The 14,380-nt window shown below is 30.6% G+C and overlaps 1 protein-coding gene across 3 annotated transcripts in view; it reads right to left on the bottom strand.

The window, feature by feature from the left end:
- The window catches only part of dor (vacuolar protein sorting-associated protein 18 dor), a 124,095-nt gene that overhangs the window by 37,292 nt on the left and 72,423 nt on the right, over nt 1–14,380 (bottom strand). For all 3 annotated transcript variants that reach the window (XM_085811838.1, XM_085811837.1, XM_085811839.1), the window contains 2 exons: nt 4,824–4,881; nt 4,336–4,439 (listed from right to left, as the gene is read on the bottom strand). In XM_085811838.1, the coding sequence (XP_085667964.1) occupies nt 4,336–4,439; nt 4,824–4,881 (162 nt within the window). The remainder of the gene's footprint in view (nt 1–4,335; nt 4,440–4,823; nt 4,882–14,380) is intronic.

Here is a 14,380-nt window from a genome sequence, read left to right as displayed (position 1 = left end):
TTAGTATTTGGACACACTGAATGAACAATCTAGTATATTAAATAAAAACACGGATATAACAAGAAATTCAATATTTTGCTGGATACCCTTTAGCTAAAACAAATTTTTCACAGGCTTTGTCATGGATTCAACTAATTTTTTCATATAAGAATGTTCCATTATTACATAAGAATTGTGTTTAGTAGAGTTTATGAAAAAGTATGTTTCCTCACTTTTTTCCTTCCAACTCACTCCATTCATGTCCCATAGGATCTAAGCCTAGAAGATATGAAGAAGTTTTGTATAATAGCTAGAAGTGAACATTTAGGACTTTAGGATCATTATCTTGATAAAGCTTGTATGTATTTTGCATTCCAAGTTTTCTTGCAAATGCCTTCAGGTTTCCATTAAGAGTATTTATATATTTAAACTAATCTATATTATTTTCAATAAACACACCAGACAGCAAAATATCCCCAAACTTCTTCATACATATGATTCTACTCTTACGCATAACATTAGGCAATTAAGTTTTTTTAATTTAATTCTTAATTTGGATTTTTCACATACTAATTCATTCATCAGACCCAAATACATTAAATCTTGACTATTCTGTAATAACATTGTTCCAATACATTATGATGAAATTTAGCTTATTAAAGATTTTGCAGATGCCAAGCATATTTTCCTTGTTTCCTTGATGAAGAACTTCCTTCTTATTGATAGCCCAATGTATCCACATGGCCTAAATGACTTTTCTAAAAGCTTTAGGGTTAACTTTTATAGCAAACCATTCTTTTGGCTCTGCTTAATGCTTAACAGTACTAATTTTTGGGTCACATTTAAGTTTTCATAGAATAAATCTGTGATTTCTTTGTGTTGGTCAAGCTTGGAATTTGGTCAAGACTTCAATGCATTTTCAATAATGCCAAGCAACTGTCATTATTTTATTGCATCAAAAATAGTTAAATGTTTTACATCAAGAATGTTTCGAATATTTTGAATATTTTTTCCTCTTTAAAAAGAAGAATTATTTAATTTCTAACAGAACCAGTCATTAATTTGTTGCAACTTGCCATATTCACTTCAGATATGGAAATATTAATATATTTTGCCAAAGAAGTAAAAATTCCCAAATGCAGACAATAATGTTTTTGTAGACATGCCATAATAAAAAATTATAGCTTGATATATTGTCTACAAAAGTATTTCAGCAAAAATTTGGAGTGGTGGCACAGTCAAGATGGAGGAAAAAAAGAAAAAAATCACCATTCAGAGCAGCATAATAAATAACACAGCTCACTGAAGAATAAGAGCAGCAAAGAAAGAGTGTAAAAAGATCTGAGTCTATTCCTCTAAACTTACTTTTCATTCTCTTCAGTAATTTACTTACTTTATTTTAGGTATGTTACTTTATTTTTTATATGATAAAAAAAATATTTTACTGTTTAATGCAAATAAAATGAAATATGGAAAAGCTTATTTTTCACTTTTTAGTAATCTTATTTACATAACCTCATTTATCAAAGCATATTGACAGTACTGATGTTGGTTCAAATGTTATTATCTCCCCTACCCTTTCTGTTTAATTGAATTGCATGGCAAAGGATGCAAAAATCGGGAATGGGACTATTTTCCGTGGCCATTTCACTGTCGGGACGTTTCGCTGTTAAGACATATTTTTCTTTTTACACGACTGTATTATATCTTGCCGTATTATATTGATTTAAATTAATAACTTTGTTTAGTTTAAAAATTTAATTTGATTTAATAAACATTTTACATAAAATGTTTTTGTGTACAGTTTTATACAAATACACCGTTACACATGACATATTAATTTTAAGAGAGTAAGGTGCTGACATGATTCCAAAGTAATTCCGTTTTTCATTCAGATTTCATAAAAATGTGAATTTCCTGCTTGTATGAGAGATTTCTCTGAGCTGGCTGATTAAAATTTCAAGAAATTTTGACAAATCATGTAATACCCCCATAGTTTTAAAACTGATAATATAACTTCTATTATATCAGAAGTTTAGTCCCAGTTTTCTTTGACTGACATAATTTTCCCACTAACTATGTGTAATTTCTTTGTATCTCATACTTGTAAATAACTATATATATTTAAAGCAACCTTTATTAAGTATACAAAAGGAAAACAGAATTATTAAACTAAATAAATTTAAAACGAGTATGATATGGCAAGATAAAATACAGTCTTATAAAGATAAATATGTCCTGACGGCGAAAAGTCCTACACCAGCAAAAATCTTATTATTCCAAGAGCAAAATCCCCCTCTTTACATAGGCAAAGAAACACTTTCTTTGTTAAAGAACACCAAGAAAGGAGCTTAATAATAATATCACATTATATCAGATAGAAGAGATTCTACATATTTACATATAAAATCTCCTGAGCAAATAATTGGCTAGAGCTCAACTAGTCTTATGTAGAACAATGAGAGTGTACAAAAATAATTGCTGTAATATGTTATAAAAAAATACTGATAAAATTACTTTTTAAAAGGCACATTTTGTTATGCTGGTCAACAGTATGAACATGAAAGCTAAAATTTATGATCAATAAATTTGTCTTAAATTTGTATCATATAAAAGCCAGAAAGAGAAAACAATTATACCCCCACCTCTCAGGTTTGAATAAAACTGTGTAATTCTATTACTGAAGTAAATCTAATGTTGCTTAACTATTCTTTACATAAGTTTATAACATACAGAATTCCGTACAAGAAATTGTAAGGTATATCTCCCGCCTTCCTAGCGAGCCTTCGTGGTGTAGTGGTCAGCACACTGAGCCGGTATTTCAGAGGTCCGTGGTTTGATTCCCGGTGAAGGCGTTATTAATTTTTCATCTCACCGGCTTTTTCAATTAACCTAAGGTCTCTACAGTGGCACTGGAACTGAAAGGGTTGTGGATAATGACTCTCCACACCCAAAATTTGGTGATAGGGTCCCTTAAAACCCCAGTCGCCATTTAAAAGGGAGAGTATGTAAGGTACTTCACCCGCCTTCCTAGCAAGCCTTCGTGGTGTAGTGGTCAGCACACTGAGCCAGTATTTCAGAGGTCCGTGGTTCGATTTCCGGCAAAGGCGTTGCTCATTTTTCATCTCTCCGGCTTTTCCAATTAACCTAATGTCTGTACAAAATAACTTCTTTAATAATAACAGTGCCCACATTAAAATCTTTCTTTGCCATTAGTGATATATAAACATATAATACATACTTCAAACGTGCCATTACATATAATTTTCAGTATTAAAAGTATATTTATTAAAAGGCTCCGGTAACTTCATTTGACTTTTTTTTTTACAATCCAATGGCTAAATACTTGATTTGATATATAATGAATCCATGAATCACATCACTATTCCAACATTAAAAATATAGCCAATGGAGCATCATAAGTGATGGCTACAGAGATACGTCAAACATGTCATTATATATAATTTCAAATAAATAAAATTAAAATTTCAAATATATAAATTTCCTGCCAAAGGATCTGCTATCTCTGTTCTGCTTGTTTCTCACATCAGAGAGCTTTCCAGGCATAGTGCAAATAATATATCTTAAACCCATATTCTCTTCAGTGATGAAGACGATATGTGCTCTCACTTTACATATTGATTCACTATGTATACTGATTCTTGATCTACCTTTATCTGCAGAGAGCATGACACCCAATATTCTTCTGACATCAGGGCAAAGATTCACTATGATGGTGAAGCTATCAAGGTCTGAGAGTCATCATGTTGAATGGTCACACACCCTTCCATGTTTTTAATACAATCTTCTGGACTAGTCAGAAGTATAGAGTGGAGATCTTAAAACTCTATATGTAACTGTTTTGAAATTTGAAGGAATATGCTATTCTGGCTTAATTCTGAACAAAAGAGTAATCCCCAAAATCTTTTTACTTCTTCCCTAGGGACTCAAAAATGAAACTTTGTACAGGTCAACCTTATCCATATTACAAGAAACTTGACATCTAATTATTAAAATAAAATTCCATAACTGTTGTAGAACTTGAATATGTATTGTGTTAAATGTACCCATAGAATGTTTGATAGTAGGAAATTTTTATCTTTTCCCTATTAAGCAACGTATGACCTACTTTTAGATTACATGAAATAATAACAAGTAAAATTAGCTTCTTTTCATTGTACCTCATATATAAATTTGATTTCAGTCACATAGTTTAAAAAAAAAAATTTAAATTTTCTATAATAATCTATACATCAAAATCACAATTTAAAAATTAAAAAAATTAGGAAAGGAAATCATTTTATTAAATACAATTTATAATTTAAACGTTGAAAAGACCATTTAAAAAGAACTTACCTGTCTTCTCTATATATTCTGTATCTATAAATTGCCATGTCAGAGAATGCCCATATTGTACCTTTTTCAGGATCTTTAAGAATGCCTTTTAAAGAACCATATGTCTGAAAATTAAAAGAGAAACTAGTAATTTTTAAACTAACAGTTTAATAAATAATAAGATTTTAAAGCTATTTATTTCATAATAACTAATCAAGCTAACTTCGCACATATTTTAAAATAATATGGATATGCATGAATTAACATAAAATCTTCAATAGATTTTTACTAAAAACTGCACAAACGAAATTCAATAATAATACAATACACCAATTCAAAGTATATAATATATATATATTAAAAAACAATATGAAACTTAATTTTAAAAAAAAATCTAATTACATTTTTAATTTTATAAATAGTCTGGTAATATTATAAGTTAATTGATACTAACTTTAGGAGTTAGTTAATGTTAACTTTTTTACCTTTTTCAAAATTTTCTAACATACCTCAGAGAAGAAGTCCTCAAATACTAGCTGTTCATTTAAAACACATATTACTTTTAATCTGAAACAATGGTCAAAAATAAATAATTATTCAAAACATAAAATTTCAAAAGTCAATTACATACATGAAAATAACGCTTCGTTTTTTTTCAATCAAAAATACAAAATATTAAATAATTAAAATAAATTTAATGTTTATTTCAAATTATATTTTAATTGACAATTACCTTAATCTCAATTTATATATAAGTAATGAAATATTTCCATTTGAATATTTTCGCTAAAGATAAAACATATTGTATTCTTGAAACTTTAAAGAATACCTCCCATTTAAATAAACCATATTAATTTCTTTTCTCTCTCTCTCTTTTTAGGTGTATATATATATATATACAGTCAAAAGTCTTTAATCCAGACTCATCGGGACTTTGGCGATTCCAGATTATCGGTTTTTCTGGATTATAGATCATCAGTTTAAATCTGGTAAGATGGCATGCCGAAATTATAAAATTAAGAATATGAAACCGTAATTTATGAAATAAAGAGCAATTATGATCTAGATGCTATCAAAATCTAGATTGCTATCAAAATTTACAAAAAAAAAAAAAAAAAAAAAAAAAGGTTAATATTTATTTGTTTACTTAATTAAACATTTCTTTCAACGCACGCATGTGTAAAGCATACATTACGCATAGTCAAAATTAGAAAATTTCAACCAGAAAACTATTTCATGTGTATTCGTGATATTTATAATGATGAGGAAAATTTGATTTAAATCATATCAAAGACGGAGTACATCGAGATGAAATACTACATTTAGTAAGGAATTATAAGCCGAATAAAATAAAAACATCTGCCCTGAAGATAAGGATAGTGCTGACAGATCAACTTCCGGTTCATTGCGCACCGCGACGTCCCCCCCACAGACCATCGTGAAATTGATAAACAGATTTCGAAATGGTTAGAGAAACAAAGGATATGCCTTTATCCATTTTTTTGCAGCAATTATATAATACTTTATAAAATTGCTCTAACAGTCTGCAGAAAATGAAATACTACATTTAGTAAGGAATTATAAGCCAAATAAAATAAAAACATCTGCCCTGAAGATAAAGATAGTGCTGACAGATCAACTTCCAGTTCACTGTGCGCGTCCCCCGCCCCCCGCAGAGCTGCATGAAATTGATAAACAGATTTCGGAATGGTTAGAGAAACAAAGGATATGCCTTTATCCATTTTTTGCAGCAATTCCACTTTTTGTTTGATGGATATACAGTCAAAAGTCGTTAATTCGGACACCCATAATTCGGAATGATCTATAATCCGGACCTCAAAACTAAAAACTTTCTGCGCATGCGCCGTGTTGACACATGCGCATAGGCGTTTACGCGTGCGCGTAAGACCTTTTACGACTGCACATATGAGTGTGCGCAAGTGCAGAATACGTTTTCGCGTGCGCGTTTTATGTATAATGGACGTATAAGCTAAAATTATCTAATTATCTATTTCAGTTAATGTTGATGATTGCGTTGTTCCTTAATTTTCGAATTGGATCCGGCTTATTATTTTTTGCAGACTGTAAGAGCAATTTTATAAAAGTAAGCTTAAACTTTCGATTATATCAAATAGAATTTCCGATATATATTTGTTAATATGTAAAGGATCTAAAGCGAAAGTATGTTTTGAAATTCGAAATCTGTTTATCAATTTCACACTGCTCGGCGGGGGGAACACGCCGGCGGGCACGTTAATGAATTGGAAGTTGATCTGTCAACACTATCCTTATCTTCAGCGCAGATGTTTTTATTTTATTTGGCTTATAATTGAAGATCAGATGTTTTTATTTTATTTGGCTTATAATTCCTTACCAAATGTAGTATTTCATCTCGATATGCTCCGTCTTTGATGTGATTTAAAACAAGTTCCTCGTCATTATAATTCGCTTCCGATAGCGAAGAAAAGTGACAGAGGTTATTGAAAACGAAAAAATCTCGATTGACAAATTAGTCGGTGTTCTTGACACAGCAATTATAGGACTTGAACAGCGGAACTTTGTAACTGAACAAGAAATTATGTCTGTTTAATAGAATTAAAGAGAAAGTATTATCACATGAAACGAAGCAAAACTTAAACAACTTACATTGAAAGAAATGTTTATTTAAGTAAACAAATGAATATTAAGCTTTTCCTTTTTGCAAATTTTGATACCCTTTAGATCATAATTGTTCTTTATTTCATAAATTACGGTTTCATATTTTTAATTTTAGAATTTCTGCATGCCATGTTACGAGATTTAAACTGATGATCTATAATCCGGAATCGCCGAAGTCCCGACGAGTCCGGATTAACGACTTTTGACTGTAGAAACATGCTTTCGCTTTGTAGATCCTTTGGCAGCTCCAGAATCGGAAATTCTTTTTGACATAATCGAAAGTTCAAGCTTACTTTTATACAATTGCTCTAACAGTCTGCAAAAAAAAAATAATAAGCCAGATACAATTAGAAGATTAAGGAACAACACAATTTGCAACATTAACTGAAATAGATAATTAGATAATTTTAGCTTAGCTTATACTGTCCGTTATACATTAAATGCGCATGCATAAACGCATTATGCGCATGCACAAACGCATATGTGCATGAATAAACGCATGAATAAACGCATAATACGTAAACGCATAATGCGTTTACGCATGCGCAGAAAGATTGTAGCTTTGAGGTCTGGATTATAGATCATTCTGGATTATGGACGTCTGGATTAAAGACTTTTGACTGTATTACAGTGTCACAATTTTTTTTTATTTAAAAACAAAATTATTCCAAGTATTTCTGCACAATATGCTTGAATTTCACTTCTTTTGGGTCTTTGTGAAATTGGTTCTAAATTTCTTACTTATATATATATATCACGCATGGCCAACTGTGACTCTCTGACACATTAACTTGCAGCTTGTGAGCTTCTTGTGGCCCTTTGCCCTCTGAAATTCAACTTGTTTTAAATAAAAAGTAGTTTAATTTTTTGAAATATAAATGGAATTTGAAGCTGAAACCATGCTACAAACTGAAATATATTTCCTTATTAATTTCAAATTTAACTTCTTATATTATGTATGTAATAATTTGATCGATTTCCATCTGTCTACTCAGGCTTGTCCTCCGAGTTACAAATAAAAGTGCAAATAATTTCATTTCTGGCAATTACATTTTGAGCATGTAATGAACACCAGAATAGCACAAAATACACAAATACGAAGTTGATCTAAAAAATAATGTTCTGTAATACTATTAGTTATTGTAATACTATAAGTTAATTTTATTTCAGGCTGTTTTTACCTACATTCCTTCTTTGTGATCCCATTATTCACAACACTTGTGATCCACTAGGAAGATTTACTATTTGTTGTTGGGTATCACTTTTGTTCAATCCTTGAATGGCTTGAATAACTACTGAAGTAATCTCCTTCAGTCTGCAGTCCAGTATTTCAATTTGGGGAAGAATTTTAAATCCGAGGATTTTAATTTTGGTGAGTTGAACTCTTTCTTGTGCACTTGGTTAAGAGACTTATCACAACTTTCTGCAGGTGTCCTTCAGAATTAACTCCCTATCCCTAAGCAATTCAGCTGATTTTTATGCAATTCCTTCATAGTTTTTGCAACCATGTGTGATAATATGCTGCAATGATCACTTTTCCAACATGAATTTTATCTTTCATAATAATTAAATGGTAATACTAGGCAGAGATAATAATTTATTTCACCTATGATTGTGCATGTTGAAATATTTAGGGTCGAGGGCAAATCACTGGACTGACAATAATTTCAGTTCTAGTCAAAATTTTCAGTTCACGTTTAATCAACTGATGTTATTCAGGATAGAAATCTTTCACCTTCATCATCAAATCTTCATATCAATAACACTGCATCAAGTAATGCGGGATCAAGTGAACACAGTCGTCTTTCTTCTCCAAAGTTTCTGTCAAAATATACCATACTGATAGTGAAATAGTTTTAACTTGTGATATTTTATCATACGTTATTTGAGGACCTTATTTCATTCTTACTCAATACAAATATTGCTCTAGCATAGAGGAAGCGCTAGGCCTTTTTGCTACTCGCTATTTCTAAATTTTTTGACTCCTTAGAACTGCCGCTCAGTACAGCTGCATTGGTTACTCTGCCTCAGATTACACTTCTTTAATGTATTGATAATTTTTGTCTACCTAATTTCCGATCATCAGGTATGTCTGATACTATTTTATAGATGTCTAGTAGCCAGCGGAAAGCTATACTATGTTCCGCTGCCTGATCACTACAAATTTCACGCAATAATGTAAAATTTTGCTGGAATTTTGTCTCATAAAGGTTTATTTTTTAAGTCATCTCATATTTTTTAAAGTATACTCATATGTCTATAGACTCCATTTAACAGTTATTTTCTGTACACAGGTTGTATAAACATTAGGTTCACTATAAAATAAGGAAATGTTTATTTAAAATTTTCTTCCAAGTTATTTTACTTAAAAATTTAAGATGTGGCGGTAAGTCACTGCCTTTATGGGTACAATAGATAACAGAATAAAGTGGATCCATATACCTGTTTGGTAAGAACTCCTGAACAAAACTGTCAAGTAGACACCTGTCGTGTCACAAAAGGCTTTCACATCGAAAATCTGTGCATGTCCATAGAAATGCGACAGATCTACATTCATGATATATCTGCATTTGTGAAAACAATTCAGTGTAGTAGTCACAGGCATGTTTCCTTTTTTGTATCATTAGTTTTGATTTACCTCATATTTTTAAAATAGCTCAAAACTCAATAGCTGTGGCTAAAAGTTCGACTAGTAGATGGTTAGAAAATGTGCTTGATGAAGCGTTTATATCAACCAGAATGAACTGCTAGATTTATTAGCAATAGGTTATGTATGTCCAGAGTTATTGGGATGATCCGAGACATAGTTTTGAGGGCTCTACGCTTATATGTGCCCTAAGATCACCAAATGTGGCGATATGTGTTCTGCACTGGTTTTTGGTGTGATTCCGTGCTGTGGGATGGTTTGCTGGACGATGCTGTTTGTATGGCAACCCTTTTGACGTTTAAACTTAACTCTTTTGCTGCAGTGGTTTAATTGCTCGTTGGTTCGTGTCGTGCGTGTTTTGAATGTTGCAATGAGAGACGTGGTGGCAAGATTTAAGTTGCAATTTTTAGATTGTGTGGAAAGTAAATTTAGTATTAAAAAGTACGATGTTGAAGTTGTTAATGAGTCTTTTGTTCACGGGTGCGTTTATGCGGAGAGGAGTGCATTTTTGGAATTTCTGCGGGAGTCAGGACTTTTAAAATGGAGTTTAGCGTGTCCAAAATGCTGAGCTGATATGGCAAATTGGACGAAGAATGGTGTTTCTGATAGACTTGTGTGAGTTTGCACTCAAATGATTGCTGGTAAAGTATGTGGCTGTCAGCGGAGTTTAAGATTTGGATCGTGGTTTTCGTGTAGTAAGTTAACTTTGGAGGAGGTTTTTATTATTACTTTCAAAATTTTGAATCACAGAAAGACATGTGATATAGCAAAATCGTGGCACTTTAGTTCACAGACGTTGTGTGACTGGCGAAATTTTATTCACGTATGTATTCTGCTATGTGCATTTTATTTTATTGTTTTTATTTTGTAGAATGTTATGTTCATTGTTTTTTTACTATGAATTTCTGTTGTTATTTGAATTGTTTGTAATTTATTTATTTTAGTTTATTTTGTTGATTTGTGCGCAATGCGTAGATTGTGCAATTCGTAGACGTTTTTTTAAGTTTAAACAGAATGCTGTGTATATGGTATTCTTTGAAATTTATTGTTGTTATGTTAATTTATTAAAGTGAAGTGTGTATAGTTCGTAGATTCCTTCACTGCCTAGATTGTGCAATTCGTAGATTTTTTTTAAAGTTAAAACATATTGCTGTGTACATGGATTCTTGTTAAATATTTTTGGTTAGAAACTTTACATTTTTGCTATCTAAATTTTTTGTTTTTGTTTTGCATTTTAAGCTTAACTTGTGTGTTGAAAATGTGGTTTTTGCATGTGTGAAAACAGCGTTTTTGGAGACATGTTGAAGTTTGCTTAAAGTTTAAAATGTAGACAAAAAATTTAGATAGTAATATGGCACAGTGGAGTTTCTCGCCGTATATAAGAGTAGTTCCGTTTTGAGAAATTTTAATGACTCGCATTGTACTGATTAGTTTAAAATTCTCACAAATTTCATTGGATGCCATACTGAAAGTGTAGCACTAAGGGCAGTCAAGAGTTAAAATGATAATTCAGATACTATTGAAACTGTAATCATGTTCTTTTTCTAATAGATTCTTCTACACTGGCATCAGTAAAACTAGTCACTCAAAGTTTGGGGATAAAATGTTTAATGATTTCTTAGGTTTGGATTCAAAAGATTCGAGTGATGAAGAAAGTTTTAAAATCCGATATTTGGAATTTAAAATCTTTCTGAAGGTTCCCGAAATCTGATGATTCAAATGCATCAACATCAGATAAAAAAAGTGTAATTTATAATCTTTATCTCATCTAATGAATTAATTCAGTTACTTAAAGTTAGATTTGATATGAGTATGTTGATCCTCATGTTAACTGAGTGCAAAAACAAAATTAGCTTTTATGCAAAAAACCAAAAATTTAATAACTTATTTTTAAATAATTTTTCTTTTTTGAATAAAAATTTCTCTGCAATGCACGCTGACCAGTATTTTTAAATTTAATCTTTCAAAAAGACTGCTTATGAGTTAAAAAAAGAAAGAAAAAGTACTCAACCTTTTCTTTAAAATAATGATTTAGAATACACTCAAATAAAATTTGTTTACACAGTTGTAAACCAGTGCATATGCTTCTAATTTCAGTTTACTTTTACTAAAATCAAACAACAATGATTATAAATGGAGGGGGATAAAGAAAATTAGAAGAAAATATTTGGTTTTCTACTTAAAGAAAGAATGCTCATTTGCACAATACAAGAGTTACAAATTTATATTTTCTGGGAATTAAATTTTCGGAAGACAAAACAGGAGGTATGAGATTTATCTATTCATATTTATATACAACTATGTTAACCAAATATATATTGCAAAATTCTCAAAAATTTACTTAACAATTTTTTTAATATTCAAATTCGGCTTTATTATTTTGGAAATGCGGCCCCTATCATCTTGAAATTTGACCGCTCATATATATATATCACAGTATCACAATTTTTTTAATTTAAAAACAAAATTATTCCAACTATTTCCATGCAATATGCTTGAATTTCACTTGTTTTGGATTTTTGTGAAATTGGTTCTAAATTTCTCACTTTTTATCATATATGTACACACACACATACATATATTTAAATAAATTTTCAAGGAAAATAGTAATCATGATATTGGAGCATTGATAAAGTACTAACAACAAACTGAATTTAATTTGTTTAAAGAGAAAATAAAACTATCCAAATAAGAAATTTTAAAATGCTAGTATATTCTGAATAAGCCAATCAAAATTAGAACTATGCATATACATTTTCAGTTATGCCATTCATGTTAGATTACCAAAGCGCATGACAACTATCTGCCCAACGGAGGAATACCTTCGATGTAGTTGTGTTGCACATGGAGAAAATATGAAAAACACCCTTGTAGTTAGCCTGTTTGCATTGGTTTGAACCTGAATGAACTGCAATTTCAAAAGCAAATTCAGTAGTTTTAACCACTTGGCCATTTGTATGGCCTATATCATTAACAAAAAAATATTTTCATCATATTGTTGCACAGTACTAATTCATATACATCTGCCTAAATAACTGGGCCAGAAAACGACAAACATATTTCAAATGGAGATGAATAAAATTTGAGACAAAAACAGAAAAAGCAGCTCTAAATAGCAAAGAACACACAGATGAGCTGATATTCTCCATAAAGGGGTGATGAGTATCGAAGATCTTCTCAGACAACAAAACAGAAAGCTCAATAATATAAATTAGATAAAATCTTGACCTATTAGGCCACAACCATTCACAGCCTACTATCTATACAAGTACTCATGGATAACAAAGATATTTTTGGAGTCTTCTAGAAAAATCTCTCCTTGGGCTTCATAAACACGCTTCCTGGAAATTTCCAAAATACTGCCAATTTCACAACAATAATTGCTACGAAGGTACAGTAAAAACACATGCCCTCAGTTTTACTTCAGCTTCCCTTATAATTTAAATTAAATGGCTAAAATAAAAATTACAAATAAAGAAAATAATACATGAAATAAAAACAAATATAATACACGAAATAAAAACAAATATAATACATGAAATAAAAACAAATAAATATAATACATGAAATAAGAACAAACAATATAACTGACCAAAAATCTAAAATTAAATAACATTAAAATAAACAAACCCAAAATCACCATACAAAATACTCCAAACAAATAAAATAAATCTGATGTGGTTACCACAATTTTTTTTGGGGGGGGGCATGGCATATTAAATTGTACACATTTTTTGCTGCACTTCATTTAAACCTATTTCTTCAAAATATTCTAACTTAGTTAACCGATCCCTCAATGCAAGTTGAAAATGATATCACAAATTGCAAATTATGGAACTAAATATCCCGGTCAGTTTTGTTGTATGGTGGGAGCCAAACTTCTTATTTTTTTATTTTTCATAATGAGTATAAAAAATTTCTAAACATAAGTATAGGAGCTGGGATTCTTTCTTTTTTTTTAATTGATATTTTTCATTCATTTTAACATAAAAATAATACTGGTAAAAAGCAACAAACAAATAAACAAACAAACAAAAAACCAACTTCACAAAATCGATATTTAATCTATAAATTTCCATAAGCCGTAAAGCTGATCTTTTTCACTCTTTCTGAAAATAAGAATAAAATATATTAATTATACAGTTTTGTAACATTTCTTTAATATACCATGTCTTGATTTCAAGTCCTCCTACAGTTATGTCATTGGTTCAAATTACATTACTTTCCAAGCATGATCATAGCATGATATTTATCATAACCACAGAGCAAGGTCAAATTATATTTCCCTGTGTCTCAATACAGCAATCAACATATGAGGATGGAAGCAGGGAAGTACAGGCAGCAAATTCATGCCTAGAAAGAGTTCTTGCTGAACTCTTTTTTCCCAGTACTTTAATGCTTCTGAAAATTGGTTATTATTTTCAATTTCACCATCATTCAGACAACTTTGTACATGATTTTGCACTGTGATTGCTTTTTCGGTTTATTTAAAAATTAATCTGTAACATTTTATTGTTATCCACTGCTATTCACCAGGTATTAATTCATTTAATGCTGCTGGAACTACTGTCTGCGTGCTCTGCTACAACTTGCAAATCATTATCATTGTCACTGTTGTCATAAATTTTATTACTATTCACAGTCTGTCTTCTCAAGTGTGATCTCCAAAACCATAACGAGCATTAGATATCCCCGATTTCATCAAATTCTTCACTATCATTGCATCATCAATCAAAGTCCATGCATCCAAAAATCCACAAC

The sequence above is a fragment of the Stegodyphus dumicola genome, chromosome 2, assembly GCF_044657685.1.
Source record: "Stegodyphus dumicola isolate Sdum_Otavi_A_Nest chromosome 2, ASM4465768v1".
NCBI lineage: Eukaryota > Metazoa > Arthropoda > Arachnida > Araneae > Eresidae > Stegodyphus > Stegodyphus dumicola.
Note: the sequence above shows the minus strand (reverse complement) of the source record. Positions and strands in the feature narration are given on the sequence as shown.